Source organism: Bombus fervidus, chromosome 5 (genome assembly GCF_041682495.2).
Source record: "Bombus fervidus isolate BK054 chromosome 5, iyBomFerv1, whole genome shotgun sequence".
Lineage (NCBI taxonomy): Eukaryota > Metazoa > Arthropoda > Insecta > Hymenoptera > Apidae > Bombus > Bombus fervidus.
This window is the reverse complement of record NC_091521.1, coordinates 17589800-17608685: the sequence shown is the minus strand read 5'-3', so window position 1 is coordinate 17608685 and position 18886 is coordinate 17589800. Positions and strand designations below refer to the sequence as shown.

Sequence of the window (18886 nt, the reverse complement as noted above, 5' to 3'; positions counted from 1 at the left end):
AATCATATTAATATTTTAACCTAAACTAATTCATATACTATAAAATGTGTTACATTATTTGTGCACTTAAACTAAAATGCTATATTCACACAGTGGAAAGTTTTCGAGAAAACTTCAACACAATTTTTACAATTCTTGGAATTTTTCTTATATTATTCTATCTTCTATGTTGAATAATTTCTAATAACGCGTAAATGTACATATGTATATTTCTTGAAGAAATATTGCAGCTGCCTTATTAATAATCTCAGATAAAATATTGTAATATTGCTGGATTTAATTAAAAGTATCCAAACATTTATACTAACTTAGGCATATTTCCTGTGATAATCGGGTGGTGAGTCTGCATAGTCTTGTTGAAGATTAAAAAGTTCAGTATTATTTTTCTGTAAGTATTGTAAAAAATCATGAAAGTGAGACAGTAACAATTGTATGCTTCTTTCATCCAATGTAGTGTACGACAACATTCCTCCGAGTCTCACTGCAAAAATAATTGACATAATAGCAATATTTTCGATGATAAATACATAAGAGTGTTATTACAAAGTATACTTAGAAATAGTACCAAATAGCCTTAGTAGATGAAATGCACCATATAGTTGACTGGGCAGTGTTTCGGGATTATCATTCATAATTTGTATAAATTGTGGACGTTCCCACTTATATAACAATTGTAATCCTAGAGAAATATTGAAATATTCGCGAATACCTTTAGTTATTTCTAATGTACTTTCCCTGAAAATAATTCAGAATTTAAGGTTATTTATCTTCAAACGAAGAAAACTGACAGCTATTTATATGAAAACTACCGATGCAAGTACCTAACAGAGTCATTTTTTCCTATCGACTTTGAATCTACGTAGTCATCTAAAATTTTGTCAACTGTATTTTTCACAGGTAAAGCAGGTAATTTATGATATTTCAATATTACTTCTGATTCATCTATAAGTACAAACTTTAATTCCTCTGGTATCTTAATTTTAACTTCCACTTTAGTGAGATATTCTTCCGTTTCACCAGATGGTTCTAATCGGCTACAATAAAGTATTTCATTTTATACATCTAGCACATAAAGTTAAGCTTCTTGTAAAAATTAATGAAATCTTTTTGAGACAAACCTGCGCTTCTTGCGTGGTGCATCCGATGTGGAATCATGCGACGATGATGGTGTCACGTTACTACCAGTACTTTTACTGAACCGACTGACACCTTTATCAACTGTTGCAACAGGAGTGCTAGCTCTACTATCGGTATCCTTTTCACGACCACCTTCGCTCCTGCGTCCTTGAGTTTTGGACGAGGTACTACCCTTTTTATTTTTCTGGGCAGATTGTTGATTCGAATGTGCTCTTTGAACCTCTCTTTGTCTTTGTACATTTGCTTCGTTGTATTTAAGTACTCGACTTTCAGGAACCCACTCATCCCAACTGTTTATATTATAATTGTATTTATGATTTCAATCTTATTAGAAATAGATAATGTAAAACGAAATCTTACTTCTTATTCCAGCCTGCATAATGAATGAAATATTTAATTTGCTTTTCTTTAGTAATGGAGGACTTTAGACATTTTGCTTCATATATTAATGGCCCATGAAAGCACAGAACCTTCTCCCCTACAAATTAGCAGATATTTATTGAAAATTGTAGGTTAAAATTATAGGTTAATAAGAAAAATATTTATTATTCATTGATAAAAATTCATTAAATATACGCTAAGGCCTTCGATACAGTTGTATTAAAAATTAAACGTACCTTCTTGAAATTTACACTTGGGCGGCATGCTCGTGTCTTTTGAATTGCTTATTTTGACCGTTAGTTTTTGAGCCGTTAGTTTTAAATATCGCCGAAATTTATGAAATTGCACGATAATTCGCGCCAATGGAAAACAATTGATTTTCACCGATCAATTTAAAGCAGAACTTTGAATAAAGCGTCTTTTGCTTTGTATTACATTTTCCAACGAAAAGGCTGGTTCACAATACCAGCGATTATGCTAGTGATATTTCGTTTGGAGAAGTATCATGCCTGAGACGCGAATTTCATTTAAATTTAAGTCAAGACTTAAATACGTGCAACATGAATAAAGGTAAACATCAACACATTAGATATATTTCTTTATATTAAAATAAGTATTGCATATCAGCTACAAACAATTGACATAACAACAGTTATATATTTTTTTTAAGCCAAATGTACAATCTGTGAAATGTACGACAGTTATCTATGTATTGCTTATCTTAACTCTAATCTATGATGTATCGATACAAAGTACGAAAATAGCCAATAATGTTAGTAGCATATTTACATTGTGTCTGAACTTTATCTCTATATTCATAGTTTCTTTCCTTTTTTTTTTTTCTTTTTATATAAGATTGTAAGAAACATGTAAAAAACATCAACATATGTAAGAAACAATCGATGCTCACACTTTGAGCGTTGACGCGGGAATGGCGAACGGTTTACCGTAGCGCGAAAATAAGTAGCAATATGCAAACATTGCGCATGCGCTCTTCATTTGAAACAAGGTGAATGTGTAAACTTCTCTTCTTTAATTAAAGCACTGATTAATGTTTTTATATATACTTTTTAATTTCTTTCTTTTATCCCTTGACAAAATTATAATCGAAATAAAATATCAAGATCATAGATTTAAGCGGTAAAATTATAAATCGCTTTACTTATACGAATTCATAATGGTGCATGTACAACAAGCGTAAATACGTTCATAATGATCAAAATCAAGTTTTGATACTTTATTTTCTCATACCGTTATACGTATTAAACGTACATAAAAATATTTCTTCTGCTACATTATTCGTTATTTTGATATAGACATTTAGAACTTGTACACAACTTTCACGAACGAATTTTCCGGTGCAAAATTATATACAGTAGCAATTAAAATCGAGTCGAGCAACGAGTGTTTAACGTCGAACAACGGAAATGCCGATTCGAAAAAATAAATACATCCTCTTACTGCTTTATATATATATATAATATATATATATATATATATATAACAAGATAAACGAAAACCATAATTTTTCGTCTAATAAGGCGTGATAAGCAAAACACAAAGGTTGTGGAAAATTAAAAACATCACATCTCCCTATGACGTTACACAAGGTTATATTTTGTAACTTCTTCATTTTTTCGTCTTCTTTTTACTGTTCGACGGGTCATGCCCGTAAAATGTGACAAAATTCTCATTCGTCGTATTGGTACGTACATCGCTCAAATTTTTTTTTTTTTTTTTTCTTCTTTCTAAGACAATCGATCGGAATTAATTTCTGTACTTTTTTCAGCAATATTTCTGAACAGTCTCTCAAATACATTCGTAGAAAAGTGTATTTGCTTGCGTGTATAATGCGTGCACGCGAATAGCGATGAAAAAGATCATCGACGAATTAGAATCGAACGAATTTCAAAAAGAATATCTATACAAGAATATCTAAAGCAACGCGTTTCTATTATACTCCCATTTTTTACCTTTCCTTTGATAATTTAAATGATCGAATCGTCGTTGTTGCTCGCCGCTAACAACAATAATAATTTATTCTCGATGCTTAGGGCCGAGTTAGATCGCGTTAAGCGAAGATCGTAAAACTGCCACTAAACGAAAATAGAAAAGAAAAAAGAATCGAGGAAAGGCTCTGTTGTCCATTGTAAAATACGAGAAGCGTCTTATTCGACAGACTGCCAGAAGCGAGCCAGAAGTTTCTTTTTTCACGAATAATCGGGTTTAAAAAATGAAAACTGATGGACTGCCATCTTCGCGATAAGTTATTGTAAACAGATCCCGGTAAGTCTGAAAACGTCACAACGTTATTCGTAGCTTCGTCCTTCTTCTTTTTTCCCTTGTAATCGATGTGTTTTTTTTTTTTACAACGTAGCCCTTCTTCAAACAGAATAAAAAATACAATATCGATAAACCATTATTATTACACTTCTTAAAATCCCGGACGCGCTCAGACTTCGCCGAGATCCCCGCAAACATTCAGGTAGAAAATATCTCAACTTCTCACCGGTGTGTCGGGATCGTTAATCGAACCGTCGACCATCGAACATTCGTATCAATTATCATCATTCGATCATCACGTCCATTCACACACGCTCACGCACTCTCTCGATTCACGTTTTCTTCTTCTTCTTCCTCTTCTTCTTCTTCTTTCCTTTGTTTCTCTTTTTTTCCCTTTTGCTTTACCCTCTCGTTGCACGATACGTATGAGAAAAGCATGATACCATCAATTTAATAGAAAGAAAAAAGAAAGAAAAAGAAACGAGAAACGAAACTAATACAACCCTCTCTGTTGCAGACAGGTATTGCGCGCTACGAACATTGTGCAAAATAATGTTATCCAAGGATTTTCATCTTATTTATTTCATTCGACGATAAAACGATAAGAGGGAAAGTTATATTTAATAGTTTCTCTGTTGCTCCGAAAAATGAGCAGTTATTCGTTGAAATAAATACACGTACAGCTGGAAGAAACATTTCGCGTTTCTATGCTTTTTTTTAAAAAAAAAAAGGAGAAAATAAGTTTCCTAGTTTTGCAAGTAATCAGAATCGAGCGATTATTCTGCACAACATTCGCTTGACTATAAAACATATGTACTTATTACATATACATATACATCGTACATATATATATATAATATATATATAATAAGTGAATTTATAAACTAACATTTTCCTCGTGTAATGTACCAATAATTAATTATTAATCGTAATTAAAACTAACTAATCGATATATCGTGATAATCGCAATGAGGTGTTCGCAGCATCCGGTTTTTCTTTTTCTATTATCTCCGTTTTTGTCCATCGGGGTCGTCACGTTCTTACATTTTGCCTGTCTGTGTGTATGTATATATATATAATATATATATATATTCATATATTTTTGTATAGTATGTAAATTATTTACAGTTCTTTTGCAGAAGGGTGTGATCATTATTGTGTAGGCACTATGGCTTTGGACGTACACTAATTGTAAGTTGTACGTTTAGGGTACATCCTTAAGAGATTTCCAGTTCAGACAATTCTCTCCAATGCGCCCTCGACTTCCTCAAGGAACAAATATTCGTCGTCTTGATCCTCCCTCGTACTTAATCAAATTTTTCACTGATACGCTGACTCTTTCCAACTTTCTTTCTTTTTTCCGCGCAGTTTCACGCGGCAGAAGTCAAGGCTGACACTGGTGCAAAATTCTCTTCGAAAAATCCCTTTTTTCTTATAAATCAGGTTCAGAATAACACTGTATCCTGAAAAAGAATCTTAAACGTTCTTTATCGTTACGACTCGAATTAAATATACGTGCGTTTGCATACAACGATACGCCCTAAGGTTTTCTGCTTTTACACGATTCTTCCTCTGCTTCCTATGCTCCTTTCCCATCGTACGCTCGAGTTCGTCTCCGTGTTCGCTACGACATCGTCAAAGAAGCTAATCCAACACGACGATGATTCGACACGATGATCATGATCTATTAGCCAGACTGAATAATATTTTCTTCGGTAGGATCGTACTGTAAGATGATAATGTTTCATATATGTACGTGTTCGTTATGTGTGTATTCTTTCTTTTTTTTTTTTTTTTTTTTTCTTACATGTCACAAAATGTTCTTCATCCGCACCGATAGATAAATTCAATTATTATAGATATACTTTTCCTTTTTTTTTCTTTTCTTCATGCATCATACTGTACAAATTGTCGCTCTCTATTCGGAAAATTCGACCGATTACAAAAGTATATAGAATAAAAACTATGCCTTCAGCCGCTCGCGCTTTTCATCTTCTTCGTCTCTTTCTCTCTCTCCCTCTCACTCCGTTTTTTTTTTTTTTTAATCATCATTTTCTCTTTTTACAAACGATTTCTTCGTCGATAAAGCCTACTGTACGCATCGATCGCCTCGACAAATATTTTAATAATTACAATTCGACCATTCCGGACGGCGGTCTCTCGGCGGTAAAAGCGCACGATTTAGAAAAAAGAGAACAATCAGTCAGTCCAAGTGACAAGAGAAAGGCGACCGCCCGGAAAACGTTTTTTTCCGTTGCTCTTATCTTTTCAATTATATATATGTATATCGATAGAAACATTATTCTAGGAGGGATCTTTTTTCATCGAAACTATTTTTTTCTTCTTCTCATACGCTATCGATTCTAATAATAATAATAATTTCTCGTTTTATACAATTCGATTAATTAACCATAGAAAGAAAGAAAAGAAAAAGGGAAACATCGTAGTTGTTCGTACCAGTCTCTCCTCTCTTTGAAACTTCAAATATATCTTCTTCCTCTTATATCAACCCTTCTTTTTCACAACTAGTCTTCGTACTCTTACATCATTTACAATATTAGTACACACATTGCACAAGAAAGCGGCGCTTCAACTTCACCTGGGCTGTTTTACGAACTTATTAATCCCATGAACTCAATCGGCCGCGACCGTATCAAGCTGGAAGTACTTCACCGCGCGCGTTCAACGTTAGCGTGATATGTTTCTCCCCCCACCCCTCCCCCAACCCAATCTCCGTTTATTTGATACTTTTCTTATCCTCGCACAGGCCGAATTTCGAAACTTACGGGCCGACCGTGATAACAACTATGTGCAGTTGATCTCTCGCGGAAACTGCTTAAAAAAAAAAAAAAAAAAAAAAATAAAAAGAAAAATTACCGCTCGTGAAACACACCTTTCATAAAATACTATTCGGTATTCGAATAACACCTTCTATATAATATACTTTTTAATATATTTACACACGTGTCCATCTTTCTTTCTTTGTCTTTACAAAAACTGTATAAGAAGCAGAATTATTTATTATTGATAAAAAAAAAAAAAAAAATTGTCAGAGCAACGTGTCCATTTCTATTGTAACGTGAATTTGATTGCGTTTGAGACACAATTGCCGGATTATCCCTGTTCCTGTATTTTCCTTATTTTTATCCCAATTCGCATAATGGGCCGATGGATGATTCGTACGCTACGTTATCTGCTCGATCGTTCCCTTTGATGTTAATAAAACAAAAATTGTCAATCGATACGAAAGCGCTAGTATTATTGGATTAACCAAGTGATCTCTATCCGTTCGAATACTAAGGAGGCGAACTCAGAGTTGTAGTCCAAAAAAGACAGGGTTCTCTGCGTGTATTGCGTGTCACGACGACGACGACGATTAGGACGATATCCTTTAGAATTTGAAATCAAAGAGATCCGAAAGTCCCTCCTCCGTGCCTAACGCGAACGAATAGTCGTTTTCGGAAAGAGGCGGTTCCAGAGACAGCAGGTGCTCACCGAAATCAAGAATACTTAGATCTGCAACAAAAGAGAGAGAGCGAATGCTGGGTTTGTCCCGTCTCATCGAACATTTTCGAATTTTTCATTTCTTTTCTTTTTCCTAGAACTTCCAGCTCTTTTCGTTTCATAGAACTTATAATTTTCGAGAAAACGTCCAGTTACATTTGAACATTAAAACTTGTTTGATTTACTTTACGAAGACGATAAGCAAGAATATTTATTATTTAAATTAAATATTAATTGGCGACAGTTAAACTGTTAAAATCGTTATGTTAATTTATTGTCCATTTAATGAATTGTTCCACGATGATATTCAAAGATTCGTGTACATATTTTTATCACGCTTATACGTATAATCACGTAATAAGTAAATTACATGATTATGATTAGTCTTGTTATTTATTTTTAATAATATTAAAATTGCATGAGTTATTTATACAGCCTAGTAATAAATAAATATATTAGTATTGACTAATTTACGACAAGCAGAAACGTGCTATGATCAAATTTCTACAGAATTATAAAATTAAGTGATTAGTTTTTAATGTCGTTTAAAAAGTTGCTTGCTTTTGCTTAGATTATTATTATTAATAAAGTACCAATGTACTAGGTATTAACAAAATAAATAGTAAGATATTCTGCGAAGTAGAGTGGAAGGATTAAAAGCAATTTGTTTCAATAATGAGGTGTGAATGCCGGAAGAAAAAGAACACATATATAATTGCATTGAAATACAAACAAGCCAATAATTATTTTATCCATGAAACGTACCTTCGTGCGACACGAGCTTTGCTGTTTGAAACCGTTACCTAACTAGAACTCTGCCTGTGATGTGATTTTCATTTGGTTAACACACAAGTCACAGCCAGAGCTCCATCAGGGTACGGCTATCCTCCATTGTTGAAAAGGTAGAAGACCAAGGAAAAAAAGATAGCTCAATTTAATAGAACTCGATAAATAATGAAAAATCAACTCTTACTATCTTTTTTTTTTAAAGAGATTTTTTTATTAGAGATGTTCTAGAATTCATCAGTGACATGCATAACGTTCCTTTCAAGCATTCAAATTTAAGATGATAAATATTTCTTTTATGCAAGAAAGAGACGTATTTGAAATATCTCGGAAGTATACAAACAAAAAAGTGCAGTGTAAAATGCATTTATTAAAAAATAAAATAAAATAAAAGTATATTTGTGTTAACAAGAAAGAAAGAAAAAAGACAAAAGAAAGAGAAATAAGAACTGGAGTGGAAAACAATATTGAAAAATTGTACAAGAGAAAAAGTCTAATAAAAAATTAATTAGAATCTTGCACTAAATTGTTAAAGCATTGTTATAAATTAATATGTTAATATACATTGATAACAGACTTAAAGAACTCAAAAGTAACGCAAGAAGATAAAAACAAGCCGAACACAATTTTGTTTTTGAACAATTTTGTATTCAAAATATATATATATATATATATACTATTTTTATTTACATATTTTAAAAAGGTTGTCTTTGCCTTCTTGCAATTATTAGTACCCTATACCCAACATTCGTGATAAAATATGCGATACATTTAAAAGCATGTGTACAAAGAAGGGCAGCATAAAAAAATAAATAATCATGATATAACTTCATAAAAAAAAAATAAAAATTAATATTCATACGGATGCATTGGCCTTACTTTACTAAATCTTAAACTCCGTTTATTTAAAATCATTCACAAATTTTATTTAAAACAAAAAAAAGAAAACAAAAAAAAAAAAAAGAAGGAAAAATAGAAAAGAAGGCAAAATAAAAAATAATAAGTAAATCTTAATAAATCCTGGTTTTGAAGATATACGCCATCCTACCTGAAGTGCTAATTTGATCCTCCGTTTGGAGTTGGAATTTGCCTCCACCCATTGGTCCATAATCATCCGATTCACACAAAAGTGCGTCCCTCATGCCTGCTAAACTGGTAACTGTAGATACAACCGGTGTGGACAAACGAGTATTCAACGAACTCTCGACAGAAGGTACTGGTTCAACCCGAACCCCGCTTTCTTCATTGGTTAGAAGTTCAGGAGGCAGACAAGGTATTTCGGATTCTTTTGACGAAGGCACAGGTTGCGTCGTCGTGTAACCCGGATTGGGAGATGTTTTGACTGTAGGATCGTCAGGACAGAGGAATACCTCTATCTCGCCATGAGATGACCTCATGTGCATTTGAAGCTGCAAGCATAGAAATAACACAATAAATACGTAATAAAGAAATATTCTAGTTCTAATTTTAATTGATTTTTACGAAGAAAGATAGCTACCTTTTGCTGACCAAGGTTATTGATAGGTTGTGGAACATGAAGTGTGGCTTCTGGCGGAGCCTTTACTGCCATTATAGCCTGGTCTTTGTACATTGGGACAGAACGTAAATCGTGATACGTTACATAAGCGTATTGTCTGTCTGCACAGAGCTCCCTAAGATTTTTGTCTGCACCATGAATCAATCGATCCAAGGTGTTTTCCTTAGCTTCTAAATCTGCCACTTCCCTTCTGAGATCAGCGATATCGTTCCTATCGTTTGGTAACTGACCACCTCTATAAAATAAAATAATTACGTTTACCATTCGAGTAGAAAAATTCGGTATTTAATTCTTGATAAACGATAAATAACGTACTTCCATTGTATATTGTTTTTACTTTTCTTCTCCAAAATACCTATGCCTTCCAATACATTCGTAATGTCGTATATACGACGTTTCTGTACTTCTAACTTTTCAGACGCTACGTTTAAATCTACAACACCGTCTTGACTGCTCTCGACTAAATGTATGAACTTTTTTGTAAGTAAGCTCAGTGATGTATCGTACCGCGTTCTTTCTACCGTTTTACCTGCAAACGAAGATAACATTTCTTTTCCTCGAAGTTGTGAACGATATTATTTTAGGTAAGAGAAGGGAAATTTACTTTTTGTAGGAGTGTGGCCAGCCAGAGAACTCGATCCAGATCTCCTACGTTTGCCTCTAGGGGCTTTGAAGGCAGATTGGCTAGGACCGGTGGTTCCCATTTCCAGATTCAGTCTTCGTTTCACTGCTTGAACTGATATTTGCTATAAAAACATAACAAAACAAAGTAATATTAATATGTTGTAATACTGATTTTACCATCATAGAATTTAATTATGTTTTTAAACAATGTTGATTGAAAATACCATATTTGATTAATATGTTTACCAGGAAATGTTGTTTGATCTAAAAATTATGTGAATGTAAATATAGCCTTATTTACTTCAGTTCGTGGTGGTGGTTGTGTAGGTTTCCTTGTTACTTGATAACAAGGTGTTTGTCCATATTGATGGTCTTGAAGATGAGGACTTGGTGTTTCCTCAGCCACTTTTTGTGCTTGAACTTCATCCAAAGAGCCATCGTCCAAAAACTCTTGTTTCACTAAAAGTAATTTATGCGTATACCAAGTATGTAGCTAAATTAAATGAAAATTATGAAATGACTAGTAATTGATACATACATAATTTAGTTTCCACCATGTCTGGTGTGACAGGCCTGGCAGGATCTTCCAAGACCACTTGTCTCCTTACTCGAGGCATCTTTATTGTTTAGGAGAACCTATAACAGTCATTTATAAAAGTATAAAATAATAAGCTTATGGAATACAAAGTTCATTATATAAGATTGAAGGTAAGTAAGATCAGGAAAGATAATATCAAAGTTATAATAAATATTAACTTCTTTAAACATTTTTAGTGAAGAATTTCAAATATTACACAAATATTTCATAGGAATCGGATACAAAAAGGCATATCAAGATTATATCACAATATGTTAGAAAGTTTTACATCATATTACAGTGGTCCTATTAGATATGTATGTTTGTAATAACAAATCGTAAATAGAATTTTCTCCGTCTGATATGAAATACTATTTTTAATTTATATTAAAGCCAAAACTCAATGACAATTATAGGGAAAAATAATGACTCAGAAATTCCTGTCATCACATATAAATATTACTACATACGATAGAAATACATAGAAATAATGTTATTGAATTCATACCAATAAAGATATTACCATGAAAATATAAATATTCTTAAACATAATGTACATTTTTAAGAGAATACAATGAAAAACACACATTGTAAATGTTCCATTTTGCTTCTAGAATCTATGAAATACTACAATAAACTTATTAGCAAATACAAAATATTAAGAAATATTCCTATATTACTTAAAAACAGTGCTATTTATTTTGTACGTTTAAAAAATTAATTACATTCAATATTGATAAAATTTTTTTTAATATCATTATATATATTTATACTATCTATCAATGATAAAACGAATGTTAATACCATTAACAATAATGTTCATAAGTACTTTTTCCTACTTTTGATTGGTTAAATCGAACTGTCGAAGTTTTTTTAGAAAACGTGTCATACACTACACATCGTCCATGAAGGTTAATAAGTGTATACTATTTTGGCGGATATGTATTTTTTATTTCATATCGTTTGTCGTAAAAAAATTGTGTATTGTGTATTTGGAATGTATCTGTTACTGAATGTTCGTTAACAATGATTGCAAGAGCAGAAGAAAAATTGATCGGAAAACATGAAATGTAACATTATAACGTGATATTAGTACCTTGTTAACCTTGTCAGCAGTATATGCTTTATCAAAAATATACCATTTATATGTGAAAATTATTGACAGCGAGGTGTGCGGATCCGATAAAAATTTCTATCGATCGTCGTCCCTTCATTCTCGAGTTTTTGTCAGTGCCACCCATTTGTGAGTGTATTTTATTCGGTCGCGATAGCACATTTAAGGAGAAGCGACTTTTTAGATGCATATCAAAGAACAGACAGCATAGGGGAGAAGGTTTTTGTTCTTGAATCAAGCAACATTGGTAAATCCTAATAATAGAACTCGTATTCCAAAGAACTTCGCATTTGTCTTCGCGAAGGAAATGACAAACTTTCATGTTACAATAAAACAAAAAGATAAACAAGAAATAGACAAATAAAAAGAATTCTATCATTATACTATTAATAGAATATTTAAAATAGATTTCTACATTTTCTATTTGTCTTGGATACTTTTAAAATAAAATATTTTTATTTATTATATTTGAATTATATCTAAATATCTCTTCTCTTGAGAAAATATTAATGATGTTTTAGAAATAGAATGTTTTAGATATTTATAACATAATAGTATGTAAAAATAGTAGTTCCATGGAACAACAAAACGGAAGTGGTTGACCAAACGACAAGGTGACAATTTTGTAAGTACTGAACATCTGGTGAAACCTACAGATCAATTCTGTATTGTACTTTAAGTTAAACGTGTACAGCAGCTGCAAAGGTCGAGACCAAATGAATGGAAAAACAAAAAGAAATTAAAACAAGCATCGTTCGTTATATGACTTTTGTATGTATTTGATTTTCCTAGATTTTTAAGAACCACTTCCTGTAATTTTTATAAAGACGATATAAGATTCGACGATGTAACTTCGACGATCAATTATTTTATAAACAAATTAAGAAGATAACTATATTATTATAAATATATGCAATATAATTTTCTATTATTGTTTAAAATCACTATTAAAAATAGTTTCAACTATAAGCAGATAATGTATATATTATTAATTCCAAAGATTAATTAATAAAATAATAATATAAATAAGATAATATAATATAAATTTTACTTTTAGAATAGTGACATTCGAATTACTATTTCTAAAAACAAGTGATTCAGCGTTATCAACGGTGGCAAGTATTTCAAAGTCGATTAGAATTCTAAACTAATTTCCAACGCGTCGTCTCAGAAAAAATTCCCTAGAATCATTTCCTTTTGTTATCCATTTGTTCCGATCGTACATGGTACGACGTTTTTTCGCCGTTTAGAAGCAGAGATCACAGGAAAACAAAATAGCCGCGAAAAACAGGAGAAAATCGTTCCTAAGGTCCCCGTTTTCAAAAGTCTCGTTACGCGCCTGAGCGGAATGAGAGACCCACGGTGCGGACGCGTACGAGAATTTTCGAAAAAAAGAGCAAGCGTCCCGAGAACACGAGGCAGCGTTCCGGGTGTGGTTTAAAGAGGCACGCCGCGCCGCAGGATCGTCGTGTTACAGCAGCCTTGCGTTGTAAGCAGTTTTAGAAGCAAACTCCCGGTCGAACTGCGTGGTTGTCTCGTTTTCGCCTGTTTGGCCAAGTACACACCGTACCACACCGTATAGAACGAGCGATCGTGAGGCCAATAGCATGGTAAAGCGCATTCGAAGGTTGGGAGCAATGCACGATGCTGAGGCATTGATTGGTAGGATGTTATCTCGAAGATAAAACCCGACTGGTGTAACTTGCGTCGACGGCATTGGATGTAGAACTAGCCTAGAGCCCATCGATTGGTAGGAGTGAGGTCTTTAAAATACGGGATATAACGTCTGTTCACAAACGTTCCACACGAACGACCTTTAAGGAGGTATGCAATAAATCCAATGCTCTCGTTTGATGCAATAGTTATTTTTTTTTTTTTTTTAAACTTTTCTTTTCTATTTTCTTTCTTTTTTCCAAATTCATAGAACCTGTATATGAAAAACGTGCAATGCACCACAGACAGGAAATATGGTAAAAGTTTCAAATGGATAATCGTACAGGCATGCCTTGTGTGCATGAGGCTTCAGGCCCCAGATGTTAGCGACGAACCTTACTGTCCTCCTTTTTTTCCGTCCTTCCGCTCGTGGAAACCGCACAGGTCGCAAGGTCTATCAGCGAGACCCGAATAATCGCTCCCTTTCTCTTATCATTTTATAAAAAGAAAAAAACGTGCATCCATCACAGTGGATCTGGTCTTACAGATCGTTCGTTACAGAGTGACCGCGATCAGCTGTTAACGTAGATTGAAGGTTCAGAGGTTGTTTTCTTTTCATTTTTGTTCGACTTATTCTCGTGTATTTGTGATACCGCGTAAGATGTTCGATCACGACCAAAGCAACGTTATACCGATTTTATTGAACTCGGGTAATGCGTACTCGCGATATAAATCCACACGCCACGCACCGAAGCGGCCATGCATACGAGAGCGAGCGAGTGAGCGTAAGCGGGCGGACAACGAGGGAGCGTGGTTATGCGAGCGCGCGCACACACACTACTCCTGCTCGATACACACACATAGAAACGCCACGATTCGCACGCAATACGTAGAGCCGTTTAAAGAGCCAAGCCGGGACTAGAGTATCCCTAGTTAGGCGTGCTACCGGCACGGTCATGAGGAAACCTAGAATCAGTGCACGCTTTCGCGATTGATCGCGAGAGATGCCAGCGACTTTCGACGCACCAAATCGGTTGCGCTCGAAATAACGGGCCATTCTTTCCTTCTCTTTTTTTTTTCCTTTTTCTCTTTTTTTCCTTTAATTCTTTCCTTTCTGTTTATGCGCTCCAGTAAGCACATCTTTCGTACACGATAGATTGCGATAGAGAAAAGAAACGCGCACGGAAAAACGCGCTCGACTTTTCGGATGGGGATTCGGAGTGTGAATGTTTCGAAACAACTCTGTTACTATTTCCTCTAGACAGAGGATATTTCTTTTTTTCCATCCGATCGGAACAAATGGATATCGAAAAACTGATTGTACGCGTGTTTATTTCCACTTACTTGGCTCTCGAGCGTGCGGTAGAAACTGCACAGTATTTTGAGACGGAGGCCCACGCTCTCTTCCGGGAGGTTCAGCCAGCACACGGCGCGGCGCGTGTCACAGCGCCGACGAGCGAGGCATATCCGTGCCTCCTCGATAGAGGCAAATACGTCGCCGTCGTCGTCGTGATCGTTGTCGTCGCGTTGCCGATATTTCTAGATGAAATTTTCACTGTAGGCCTGTCGATGACAGGACAAGAAAACGTGTTCGTCTGGGGAAACGACCAGACGACGAGGCTTCTCCTAACCCGGTCTTCCGAGGCTAGCCCGTGCACGAAATGTTTCTCTTGCTTTTTCGCTTTGGTATATTATATACACACTTCGTACATCTGATTTACTATTCTCTCGCCCTCGCTCGTTTTCTCTCCCTCTGTCCTTCTTTCTCAACTTATAAACGGTTGTCGTTGTCCTCGTCGTAGTCGTAGTCGTAGTAGTTGCGTGGCCTTTATTTTTCACACACACACTTTCTCTCTCTTTCTTTCTCTTTCACGCTCGTGTTTCTATATATCTGCTTCGTTCTGTCTCTCTACCGCACTGGTGCGGTATCCATTTTCTGCAGGGCCGATCTCAGCAATAGGAACGACAACCAAAGCACCAGCAGCAGCAGTAGCAGCAGCAGCAGCAGCAGCAGCAGCAGCAGCAGTAGACTGGGGACCCGAAATAATCGTGCGTAAAGGGCCGAAACTGTACGTGCGTTCGCCGTGTTTTCAGCTTCCAAGGAATGTATAGGCTCTAAAGTTCACGATAAGCCCCGCCTCGACATGATCGGTCGAGCCACCGGCGAGGAAAACGAACCTTTTCTGTCGGGGTGTCGCGCGCGCACACGAGGCCGGCTCGTGAGCTGGGCGATTGGATGGACGGGGCTAGCTGGCGCGCTGGCAACTGGCTCGGGCTACGAGGCAGATAGACACGTCTGTACCGGTAGTAGTAACACCGAACCGCGTGTCCGTGCGCTCTACTGCGCTCTCACCAACGCTCAGTGTCAATATGGTAGTGGCCTTCTACCACTGACTCGATATGCTCTTGAACGCGTCTCTGTCATGGTGGTAGTACGTGCTTAGGCGCCTGTCATGTGTCGGTGCGTTCGTGGACGCGCGCGTATAACGTACCGGCGCACCGGCCATCTGCCGGTCGTATACAGGAGTCGAGTACGCGCGCCAAAACCGTCACTTCGCTTTTCTCCGTCCGTAACCACCGCGCCGCCAGCGATAGCAGATATCCAAAAAAGTTCCTAGATCGTGTCACCTTTTCTCAGTTTTTCATGAAAATTATTCACAGGTTCACTTGTTTTTACTTTCCTCTTGATGTTGTTTAAACGGCTATGATCTTTCAAGCATTTGCGATAACGTTTGTTTATATCCGTTAGGGTTAGATGTCCCACGATGAGTACAGGATGTCACGCTTTTCCGTTACAGCATGTCGTTTATGTTGATTGAAAAATGGAAAATTGAAAATTAGAGACACACCAATTACACGAGCTTTTTACGAAGATAAAAGACACACGCGCCAAAACTGTCCCTCTCGTTTTCCTCGAAACTGCCACGCAAGCTCCGACATGTAGGTGAAAAATCCCTATATCACGACTTTCCCGAGACACGTTCAAGCTTGATGTATCGGTTATTCGTATTTGACAGTTTAAAACGTCACGATATGTCGTTTAGATAGATTATTACCGTACTAGTCCGCCATGGTTAGGGGTGTACGCTATCGAAACAAACGGCCACGCTTGATGTTGGCAGTGAGTCCCTTTAACAATGGGCCTTATCGCGAAGGAAAGGGGGCAAGAATCAAACGAATGATTAACACAATCTCCTATTATGTAATTTTCGAAGCTTTTTGATTCTCTTCTCTCGAGTACACGCGCTTCCGAAGATTGGGAGGATCCCACTGCCTATCGTTTCTTGCCCGAAACTAAGCGGGCGGTCGTCGCTTCCTTCACGATGGAGGGGTGTTGGATGCCAGGGCCGTACCACTTTGCACGTGCGAAAGTACGTTTAACTATGATTTTCTATTCTATTCTATCGTATGACGAATCACAACGTTAGTCGATGACTTACATTTTAATTCATATTTTCTTTTAACTACAATTTCATCGTAATAATTACAAACATCGATCTTTCTATTCTTTGTTAACGAAAATTTTCACTGACACGAAACATAAAAGATATCTTTATTATATGTTTATAAAAATATACAAACATTCTTATATAATATTTGTTATACGTGTCTGGTGTTTATAAGTTACTATCAACAGCTTTCGACAACAATCAAACATTTGTTAATACAGGTACAATATATAAAGAATTAACAACAGAAATGTTTACGTTGCTTAAATAAATTATGTACAGTTATACATTGGCGGTATAAAGTTCTTGAGCGGTATTCTCCACAAAACGCAGGGTTCCATGGTACGTTACTACGTACTTGAGGTATATACCTAAGAAGGGAGCCCGGTGTTTTCTTCATAACGTATTTATTTGAACCCTACGTAGGTACAAAAGGATCGTACCCTATGTAGGACGTAAGAGAGGGTATATACCTCCCTTCTTACTTCTATATTCATTCGTTCCTACATACTGTTCTGTCTCAATCCTTAACCCGAGCCAAATTACACGGGCGCGCCAAGAAATCAAGCAAGACACCGAACTGAACCCGAAACGGTTATATGTCTACGATCACGAAAAGTTCGGGACGTTCTGATTGAGGACGATCGAGGATCTGCATCGCTGAGTACGTAATCGCTTTCACCTCGGCGTTTTGCGTGTGTTTGCCGATCGTGAACTCTTCTCCTAACGCCGTCGCAGAGATCTTGAAGTTCTCGCGGTCGAAATTAGTAATCTTCACTTTCTGACAACACAAAGCGATACTTCTTTTTTAAAAAAATCACAAAAAACAGCGCTTTAAAGGAGGAACAAGGTACTTTATTTCGATCTCCGAATAAATAGTTAAACAACATATTAAACGGAATGGTCTATCGAATAAATGATATGATATAAAAGGTAAAAAGAGACGTAGAAATGCAAAGTAAAGCGTTTTCGTAAGCGAGGAGGGATTTTAATTGTAATAATGATGTAATCAAAGTTTAATAAATGCAATATACCTTCGCAACGATAAACGGTTCGGCGCTAAACATGAATAATAATTCGTCGAGGAAATGAAAAAGAAGACTTTCCATGTCGTGTCCTTCCGCTTCTACGTAATGTAACTGTGTCATTTGAACTCGCTCTAAATCCGTCATGTACCCAAACATGGCCACCGCACATTGCTCGAAAGCCTCTTCCATGGAATTGCCCCATGCGTGCAGTCTATAATACGTCATGAATATTACGATATATATTTATTTTAATAATATAATATTGTTAAAGCAATGTAGCGATATATAACTTGTCGCTGTATTAACAGTAATTATTGTCCTATTTTTCGTTTTAGGTTATCTTTGTAAATAACCTCTACAATATATCCGCTTTAATTGCGAAGGATTTACAAACTTAATACTTACTGCACATCAGCCGTGTGGTCCAAATCTGAAACAGAAAACGCGCGCATATAATTGCAATTGTCTTTTTATGTAATTTCTCGTACAATTAGGTGTGAAATAATGTTCTAAATTTTGATTTCGACTTGTTCACATGTGGCAAAATGGATGCCGGTATAATGGCGCGCCGGTTGCCGGTTATATCATTCTAGTACAATGAAAGTGTTTACTTTGTGAATTTAATGCGTTATTACGCTCAAAGTATGATACTGGGTACTTACATTCGTATTTAGCCGGAGGTATCACAAAATCTTCTTCGCTTAACGTGTCCATGATTGCGCACAGCTGATCTCACGTACGTGAATAACCGATCAGCTGATTCTCTGACAGGTTTAATCAATGGCAGTCCCGGTTGTGCGTGTACGAGATTGT

At 35.8% G+C, this 18886-nt stretch overlaps 3 protein-coding genes across 7 annotated transcripts; all 3 read right to left on the bottom strand.

Moving 5' to 3' along the window:
- Nucleotides 1–17: 17 nt before the first annotated feature.
- On the bottom strand, nt 18–1985 carry Mrg15 (mortality factor 4-like). The gene is made up of 6 exons (XM_072004221.1): nt 1755–1985; nt 1498–1615; nt 1119–1427; nt 822–1034; nt 566–735; nt 18–481 (listed from the first exon to the last, which is right to left on the bottom strand). The coding sequence occupies exons 1-6, from the start codon at nt 1780–1782 to the stop codon at nt 309–311; spliced, it is 1011 nt and encodes a 336-aa protein (XP_071860322.1). The 5' UTR covers nt 1783–1985; the 3' UTR covers nt 18–308.
- Nucleotides 1986–3848: 1863 nt separating this feature from the next.
- LOC139987680 (transcription factor E2F5) lies at nt 3849–16862 on the bottom strand. 5 transcript variants are annotated; one of them, XM_072004207.1, is made up of 8 exons: nt 16658–16862; nt 10791–10888; nt 10554–10711; nt 10233–10374; nt 9944–10157; nt 9590–9863; nt 9140–9500; nt 3849–7317 (listed from the first exon to the last, which is right to left on the bottom strand). In XM_072004207.1, the coding sequence occupies exons 2-8, from the start codon at nt 10867–10869 to the stop codon at nt 7193–7195; spliced, it is 1353 nt and encodes a 450-aa protein (XP_071860308.1). In that variant the 5' UTR covers nt 10870–10888; nt 16658–16862; the 3' UTR covers nt 3849–7192. The 5 variants fall into 5 exon arrangements, with proteins under 5 accessions (XP_071860308.1, XP_071860306.1, XP_071860310.1 ...); XM_072004205.1 differs by having other exon boundaries at nt 14941–16861; XM_072004209.1 differs by lacking the exon at nt 16658–16862 and adding an exon at nt 11969–12383.
- Nucleotides 16863–17118: 256 nt separating this feature from the next.
- On the bottom strand, nt 17119–18886 carry Archease (protein archease). Its single transcript, XM_072004236.1, has 4 exons — nt 18736–18886; nt 18479–18503; nt 18080–18284; nt 17119–17826 (listed from the first exon to the last, which is right to left on the bottom strand). Exons 1-4 carry the CDS (start codon nt 18785–18787, stop codon nt 17641–17643), a joined length of 468 nt encoding a protein of 155 aa, XP_071860337.1. The 5' UTR covers nt 18788–18886; the 3' UTR covers nt 17119–17640.